This window comes from Suricata suricatta, chromosome 8 (assembly GCF_006229205.1).
Source record: "Suricata suricatta isolate VVHF042 chromosome 8, meerkat_22Aug2017_6uvM2_HiC, whole genome shotgun sequence".
NCBI classification, from domain to species: Eukaryota; Metazoa; Chordata; class Mammalia; order Carnivora; family Herpestidae; genus Suricata; species Suricata suricatta.
Genome location: NC_043707.1, coordinates 71,320,228 through 71,329,560, shown reverse-complemented (window position 1 = coordinate 71,329,560; position 9,333 = coordinate 71,320,228). Strand labels below are relative to the sequence as shown.

Below are 9,333 nucleotides of genomic sequence, written 5' to 3'. Positions count from 1 at the left end.
ATTCTCAGTTATAATTTGGTCTAGTATCCCTTCAGGACCTTTCTCTGTCTTCCTCTTCAAGAATTCCTATGATACGGATGTTGTTCCATTTGATTGTATCACTCAGGTCTCGAATTCTCCTTTCCTGCTCCTGGATGAATTTCTCTCTTTTTTTCCCCCCCGGCTTTCTCTTTTGCTATAATTGTGTCTTCTAATTCACCTACTCTTCTCTCTCTGTGAGGTGGCCACCTTCATTTTATTATTCACCTCATTTATAGCCTTTTTTTTAACTCATCACACCTATTTTCAAAGTCCCTAGTCATTGTCTCAGTAGCCTCTCTGATGCTTTTTTCAAGCCCAGTGATTAATTTTATGACAATTTTTTAAAATTCTTGTTCAATTATGTTGTTTAGATCTGTTTTGAGAAGTTTTGTGGCTATGACTTCTTCCTGGAGATTCTTCAGGGGAGAGTTCCTTCGTTTTGTCATTTTGGCTAGTTTTCTGTCTCTTGTCAGTTTTAAAAATCTCATTGTGCACTGTGCACCTGTTAGTGTTGCTCTGTTAAACAAGGCTTATTGACTGTCCAGGGTCTGTTGTTTTAGGAAATGGTCTTTTAATGGTGTCTCTCAGTTTCTCTTGTTGTGCCTTTGATTATTTTATTTCCCTACTCAGTGATATTTGGGACTTGCTGTCATGTGTACTTTGGCTTTTTTCTTGAGGTAGCCCTAAAAAGGAAAACAGACAAACACAAAGGGAACAGAAGCATGCAAATGCACAGACAAATCAAACAAACAAACAAATTAAAAGTGGGAAAGGAAGAAAAGAAAAGGGAGAAGAAAGAGAATAAAGAAGAGAAGAAAAAATAAAGGAGGGGACAGAGACAACAAAGGACAATGGACAGTCTAAAAAGTGTATAACCAGTCGAGGGGAGAGATAAGGATGAGATAAAGGAGAATATATCTGGATGGCAAGAGGTAAAGAAAAAAAAAGAAGGAGAAAGGAAAAAGGAAAATAAGGAGTAAAATTTTTAAAAAATATTTTTTAAAGTTAAAAAAGTCATAATAATAATAAATAAGTACAAACAAAAAGCAGCAGCTCCCCCTCTCAGATAGGCATGGTTTGGTGTATGTAGGTCTTGGGGGCTGCTCTTGGAGGCCCCGCCTTGGTGGCTCCAGAGAGAATGGTGGCGCCCCAAGCTCCACAGGAACTAAGCACTGCAGGCCACTCTAATGAGTCCCATCTCCTTGTGCCACAGCTGAGCCAAGCTGTATTTTCCAGGCCCGACTCCTTTCAGAATCCTAGTCCATGCACTTTTATACTACCACAGATGAGATGTACTTGCTCTGGCAGCTGGCTTCTTAGCCAGGATCTTGTAGGGGGAGGGAGCAGTTTCTCTTGGCGCCAGCAGGGATTTGCACTGTCGCTGCCAGAGGTGAGCTGCCACTCCCTGCTGGGGTCGCAAAGGGATGGGGGGTATTTTTTCCCTTTTGGCATCTGGGATTCAGGATTCACACGGCCAATGCTGGGGGCAAGATGAGCTGTGGAAATGAGGTGTGCACTCCCGCTCCCACAGCTGAGGCCAAAGTGCACGCCCCCGGGACCACCACCGCCATCTCTCTGCCGGGATCATGCAGGGGTGGGAACTGCTTTTTCCCTTGTGCCATCTACATTCAGGATTCTGGCTGCCAGCAATTCTATATGGAATGAGAGTTTTTCTCTCCATGCAGGGTAAAACGTTCTTTACCTCTTCTCTAGAGAGAGTACTATGAGCATGTTCAGTTTCTCTTTCTCTTCCCTTTGTCTCTCAGGGGCTCCACGCACATTCCCTGTGGTGGGCTAGGGCTCCCACCTCCCCTGCCCTTCTCGGGCTGGTCCGTTTTCCAATCTCCCCAGTTCGCACTCAGTCACTCAGGCATCTTTGAGGTTGTCTTCTTTCTGGAGTCTGTATTTTCTCCTCCCACCCTTGCAGATGAGAGTAATGTCCTTCTCAGTTCGAAAGATGGGGTGGACGAAGTTTACAGAGCTCCCTTCCTCTCCGCCATCTTGGCTCCTCTCACAAGTAATCTTATTAGAACAAATTCTGTAAATGAATTTCCCACCTAAAACTACCCTAGTGAGAAGTCATGAATGTTAAAAAAAAAAAAATCATGTAACTTTTCTTTCTCCCCAGTAACATATAGCAATTCAATTCATTTCAAAAGATACTTATTGAATAGTTACCTTGTGCTAAGTTGGATGTAGCAGAGACATGTGGCATGATGTCGGATTTCAAAAAGAAAGATAACAATTCAGGAAGACAAAAATACACACATGAAGCTACACACACACACACACACACACACACACACACACACACGAAAAGAAAAAGTAGATCTCATCCTTAACAATCAAATCCTAAACTCTCTTGGAGATAGTGTGACATTATCTTTGCTTTGAAAAACTTTAACCTATATATGAGTTGGAAATATACAAATGTCCAGCTGCCTTTAGGGTATTCATTAATTCCTTCATTTCCCTGTGAAGGTGCTGATGCTGCTAAAGATGATGGCGTCTATTCAAGGTATTTTACAGCTTACGATACAAATGGGAGATACAGTGTGAAAGTGTGGGCCCTCGGAGGAGTAAACGCAGCCACTCAGAGATTGATACCACAGCAGACTGGAGCCATGTACATACCTGGCTGGATTGAGAATGGTAAGAAGTCTGTAATAACACGTCTGGCTTGAGTAAAAGTCTTGAGAACAAGAGAAAAACCATTAAGCTTGTGAGGAGAATGGTGTAATTTAATTTCATGGTTTCTCAGTCTTAAAACTATTGACATTTTGGGACACATAAAATTCTATGTTGTGAGGACTGTCATTTGCATTATAGAATGTTTACTAGCATTCCTGGCCTCTACTCACTAGTTATCAGAAGCAACCCCCACAGTCATGACAATCAAAAATGTCCCCAGACATCATCCATTACCCTCTAGGAGACAAATTAACCCCCACTTGAAAACCAACAGATTTAAAGTAGCTTTCAACTGCCAGATTCATATACAGCCCTCTAGCAAATAGAGTCTTTTAGGTAATCACTTTGTGCTTCACTTTCCTCTGTATGTTAATCACCTCATAAGGTGGTTGTGAGGAGCAAACAAGGAAATACATCTAATAAACCATTGCTGGTAAACAGTAATGTTCAATAAATGCTATTATTTTTAATAAGTTTTAAAACATTTTGTAATGAAACTCTTTCCACTGATATCGGCATTTCCACAGATAAGGAAATATAGGGATTATTATATGTATCAGTATCACAAGCCCATTGTCTCCTTTCTCTTGCTCAGATCAGGGAGACTAGTAGATGAATCTAATACCAACCAGCACACAGAGCCCACATGCAAGCATGTGGGGGAAATTATGCACCAAGAAACAGGCATTCCTATACCACCGTTGGTAATAAACACGTCCTTTAGACTAGAGCTAGAACTGGGACCAAGACCAGTCCTGATGGGTTCCAGGACTTGTTTTACATCAATTTTCACTCTGTCGTGGGCAGGTCTTTTCCTGGTGCTGTGTATTATAAGAACAGCTTCTCCAAGAAGCTTCCCACTGTCCTCTTTACTTGAGTGTGTGCTCAGTAAAAGGAGGATTCTAGGACATGTGGTGTCATGCACATCATGCAAAGCTGATCACAGGGCGGGAAAATGCTTTAAAAGACACTATTTCTTCCAAAGCTCTTTTACATATTTCAGCTTAGTTTATTTTCATTTGTTCTTCTTTCTGGGGGAGGGGAGGAAGATAAGGGGAGATCGTGGCTGTGTGGTGGCTATATCTAGCCTCATGCTCAGTGTTTTACTCACATTAGGACATTACTTTCTCCTAATTATTCCATTCTATAGATGGAGAAACAGAGGCTAGAGAGGCTATTGGTCTAACTTTGATAGAACTAACCGTGAAAGGACCTGGATTGCCATTGGAAAGCCAATGTTTTTCCCTCTATCATTTGATGAATCTTAATACCAAGAGAGATAGTCTCTATTGCTGAATTGAATACTAACTCTGAACTTGATATAGTATCCATTCCATCTTTGCACAAGACCAGGTTGATAGTTATGAAGATGAATATGTCTTTACAGACAAAGATTTTAAGGGCTAAAGAAGTAGAGTTTATGAGAGAGTAAATTCTGACTAATGCCATGTTTAGGGTATTATGAAATATTTTTATCGAAAAAAGAGTATGAGAACCCTACTGACTGAGCTGGCCACTGTATTTTTTGAATTCCAGGATTACTTTCATACATTTCAACAAGAATGTGAGGAGAATTGAGATTGTTTGAGGCACTAAGTTCCCTTGGATTCAATGAGAAAATAAGAAGTCTTCCAAAAGCATAACATTTTAGAATCCCTAACATAAAACAGTTCATAAGAATCTGCAACCTAGTAAGAAAGATAAAACATAAACATGCAGAAAAAAATACATAGAAGAAATAATCAAGGCAATTCCTACTGGTCCAGATGATTACCAAATAAATAGGAAAAATAATAAAACCAATGACAGTATCTAGGTGAAAGATTTCTTAAAATCTTAAAACAGAGGTAGGATTTAAACTGACCTAGGAAGAGTAAAATCAGGATAGACAAAAAGATGGTAAAAGAAACAATTCCAGGACAAATGTCATAAAAATAAATTATGAGAATTTTCATTTCAGAAAATGTCTGATTCTGTTTTTTCCCTCAGATGCAACCTGATTTGGGATCTTTACACCAAATAGTTAAAATTAATTTTGTGTGTGGGAGGAAACAAGGCAAAGGGGGTAGTAGGAAGAGGGCAATCTGATAACCAAAGGGAAGGAAGTATTATAGTCATACACAGCTTACAATGTAAGGTAACATAACACAGCATAATGTAATATAATGTAATGTAATGCAGGTGAAATAAAATGGAATCCACCGAGACCTGAAATTAATAAGGATCCTGAAAGCAAGCAAGTGTGTTTCAGCAGAACATCTTCAGGAGGTTCCTTTGTGGCCTCTGGCATCCCACAGTCTCCCATACCTGATCGCTTCCCACCTTGTCAAATCACTGACCTTAAGGCAAAGATCCACGGGTACACATTTATTAATCTGACCTGGACTGCTCCTGGGGATGATTATGATTATGGAAGAGGTAAGCAGAATGTGGTGTGGACTCTGTAAAGGAGTTTAACAGCAGAGGTGCAGAGGAGGTGAGGCAGGCGGGCGTGTTGTGATTTATGTGGAAGGCAGAAGGCTAGAGGGCTCCTGAATGTCCTCTGAAATGAAAGGTTAGGATTTTTAAATATGAGAGGTTTAGAACCTGAACAACTGGACTTCTTTAAGTTTTAAGAAGTTTCAACCAGTAAAAGGCAATCCCTGGGGGTTTTGGGGTTTTTTTTGAAATCTGTCCTTTAATAAACCCAATTTTTAGTAACCACTCATGGCAAGGATTGGGAGTAGAGCATAGATTGCTAAGGAGCAGAACTGGCCTTTTGGAGAATCCGAGGTCCTACTAGATTTTTGCCACACAGTATAGTCTTTGGATTGCAACATGGGCATCACATGAATCTTGTTAGAAATGTAGAACCCCAGTCCCCAACCAGACCTACTGAACCAGAATCCGCATTTTAAGATCTCTGGGTGTTTGGTATGCACATTAAAGTTTGAGAAGCATTGCTACCAAAATCTCCTCTATAAATAATAAAGCAATAAGCAGTAATTTTAAAACTTCCTCTGTCAGCTGGGTGGTGCATGCACAGAAATACGGACCAAGGCTTTAGGTCACAACTGATCCAGTTTTATATTTATCACTCTGTCGAGATACACAAACAGGAATGTAAAAAGTATACAAATATTTATAAATATGGGCCATCAATTACATTTATTCATTGGAGCTTTAGGGGATAGTGATATAGTTTCTAATAGGCTTTTAAACTTCTTTACCATTTGAGAATTACAAGTCACAAATCTTTTTTTTTTCTTTTCAGCTCACGAGTATATCATTAGAATAAGTACAAATGTTCTTGATCTCAGAGACAAGTTCAATGATTCTGTTCAAGTGAACACATCTGATCTCATCCCAAAAGAGGCCAACTCTGAGGAAGTCTTTGTGTTTAAACCAGAAAACATCGCTTTTGAAAATGGCACAGATCTCTTCATTGCTATTCAGGCTGTCGATAAGAGCAACCTGAAGTCAGAAATCTCTAACATTGCACGAGTGTCTTTGTTTATCCCCCCTCCAATTCCTCCAGAGACACCTAGTCCTTCTCTTCCTTGTCCTGAAATTAGCGTCAATAGCACCATTCCTGGCCTTCATGTCCTAAAAGTTGTGTGGAAGTGGCTAGGAGAATTGCAGCTGCCAATAGCCTTGGGCTGAGTTTTCGTGAAATGAATAAATCATCCATCTTTCCTTTGATTATAAAATTTTCCAAAATGTATTTTAAACTTTCCTGTAGAGGGCGACATAATGAAATAAAATGTTAAACAACTGGCTACATATGAATAAAAACTATTCATTCAAATCCAACAGTTTTACCATTGCTCAGGCATTTATTAATGGAAGTATGTTTTAGTTCATTTTAAGGAGCTTTGCCAATTAAAAAAAAACAACATGTAATTCCATGTGAAAGATGCCAGAAATGGCCAACTAGGTTAAACTAAGTATAAGGCATGGCTTGTTCTCTGTACCAACATTATCAGGAATATGCATTCTTTTCTCTAAATTTTGGTAAGGATGCATTTCAGAAAGAGATTGCATTGTAGAAAGAAATAGTAGCATGATGAAATCTCCATAGGCATAGAAATGTTTGTTATGCACATGAAATTTATACGAGTTAGTGATGCCTAAATCCACAGCGCTGGGAGATGAGGTGGTAAAGGTAGGTTCAAGCCTGGTATGAAGAGAAAGTGATTGAGAAATAAACTATTTTGTGTATTCTTTGTGCCAAATGCTCTACTACCTTATGTTATACAATTCATTCAACAAATGTTCATCAGCTGCCTATTATATTCCAGGCTCATGCTAGGTCCTGAGTACAAAAAGATGAGTAAGATTTGGCCTTTTTCCTGTAGGCAATAAAAAATATCTAAGGATTTTTTTTTTTTATCAAGAGGCAGATATAATCAGAGCTATGCTTCAGAAGAGAGACTTTGAGGACCACGTGAAGAATTGCATAAAGGTGGGAAAGGTATGACAGATGAAAGGAAAAGGAGAGAAAAAGGAAAAGGAGCCAAATAAACTTAGCAGCATGGCAACTCCGTACAACTAATCACAAAGTTCAATACCTTCAAGGGGAGGTATTCTTGTAAAAGGTATTTCAAGTTCTCTGTTTATTAGCATAATGCATTCAAGATAGGGTGGCTCTCTGATTGAAAATAAAACATCTAGTAGATTATTTCTACATAGGCCCCAAATTTATTTCTATATAGACCTTCCTTCTTTCAAAACGGGATTTCAGACACCTCAGAGACACATTCAATAAACATAATTAAAAGATTAAGAACATTTTTAAATGAACTGAAATAATTATCTAATAAAAACAAGTGGAAGGTTCAGTACACCCACTACCTAATATAATGTTCTACATCATTGGTACAATCAGGTCACACACTTCATTTGGAACCTCAAAGCAGGCAGAAAAAGGAGCCCTGCGGAGTAACAAAATTAACAGGGTCTACAATGACAAACACACTGGAGGCTGGGGAGAAGCCATGTGAAATTTCACCAGTGGACCCTTAATTTATTAGGGTACTGTGATATTAAGGGCTGCAGCATCAGCGGTACCTGTATAATAATCACAACAGCAAGTTTAATATAGTGTTGGTCACAAAATCCTTCACTGTGATCACACTTCAGCATGGTGTTACAATAGAGTAACACCCAGCATTGTTTAGGAATGACAATTATACAGTGACACAAACAACACAAATGTAGCAAGTAGATCTTGAGCTTGCTCCAAAGATAAATTTTGGAGAGGTGGATTGTATATCCTTTAGGCCATTTTCTATGCCAAACTTTTCATCTTTGAAAGTTTGTTATAATAATTGAATGGCAGAGAGCTCTGAGGCTAGAAAAACACCAATGTCCTAAAATTCAGTACTGTTTATTAAGGGAACATTCAGGTACTCTGCCAGCCAAATGGACATAAGATCAAATTGATGGTTTCTTTGATTAGTTATAAGAACAAACTGGAGCACATGCCTGACCAGAGGGTCACTCACTTGTCCCATGTGGAAAAGTAGGTCTAAAGTCTTCAACTCAGCCTCATAGAACACGGCTACCATGGGTTTAGCTTGGAAAATGTCTGAGTCACTCACTGAGATTTTAATTTCCCATTTGGACAAACTCAATGGAATATACTATGGCATATAGAAGGGAACTGCATAGAGATGTATAATGTTACTTAACAGAAGAGAGGTAAATTCTAGCATGTAAGACAGAAAGTAGAGAACAGCAAAAAAACAGAAAACAAAAAACCCCAACAACAACAACAACAACAACAACAACAACAAACATTCTTATGTACTCTGGGAATGCAGAGAAGCTTGTTGCAAAATCGATCTGGAGTCATATATGGTAAAATAAACAAAATTTTGCCTTATGCCTCATTACCTCAGAATGACCTTAGTTTTTTTAGTTTCTCCTAGGCCACTTAAGTGAGTGGATAAATCTGGCTAATATATCCAAGACACTGGTAACAGAACTTTCAAATAAAGGCCTGTGTCTTACATAAATTTTTCCATGTAGAACCACAGCTTCATTCTGCTTCCTTTGTGAATTCTTTCTCTGCCTTTATTACTTAACTGAGCTTGAACTCTTATTGGAAGACTCCCTTTCTTCTAGAAAAGACTTCTCCTCCCAACACCCAAGAACCAGGGATGGGTGGGGAGTATTCTCTAAGCTCTCTTTGCAACTTCCAAACTAGGCCATTATTCCTTTGGTCTCATGTTTCTGTTTTTGTTTTTTAAAGCCTTCATCTATATCACTGATGTGTCATCCTCCATCTGTTCCTTCACTGTCACCTGCAAATCCCACCCAAGACAGGTGCCTGGGTAACAACGTTTCTTCCCCCTTGCCTCCTGAAATAACTCTGCCAGATATCATAATCTATATGAATGAGTCAATCAATATCTTAGCTTCAAAATTCCTTGATCTTCACCTCATCTTCACTAAACTTTATCAAACTGTTAGTCTGAATCATGAAAGTGCCTTTTTATAAATTAAAAAATGAGAGAATATTGGCAATTCCACATGGTTTGGCTTAATGCTTCTAAGGTCCAATCTGGACCTAATAATTGCACAGAACAACCCCCCCCCCATGAAATCTTAAAATACAATAGCCTAATGAGAGGGAGG

General features: G+C 39.0%; 1 protein-coding gene across 1 annotated transcript in view; it reads left to right on the top strand.

Annotated features, from left to right (window-relative positions):
- Positions 1–6,912, top strand: part of CLCA1 (chloride channel accessory 1) — a 34,026-nt gene extending 27,114 nt beyond the window's left edge. Inside the window, exons 12-14 of the mRNA XM_029945808.1 lie at positions 2,503–2,673; positions 4,894–5,130; positions 5,966–6,912. Of these exons, the coding sequence (XP_029801668.1) occupies positions 2,503–2,673; positions 4,894–5,130; positions 5,966–6,354 (797 nt within the window). The 3' untranslated portion in view covers positions 6,355–6,912. The remainder of the gene's footprint in view (positions 1–2,502; positions 2,674–4,893; positions 5,131–5,965) is intronic.
- Positions 6,913–9,333: the final 2,421 nt, after the last annotated feature.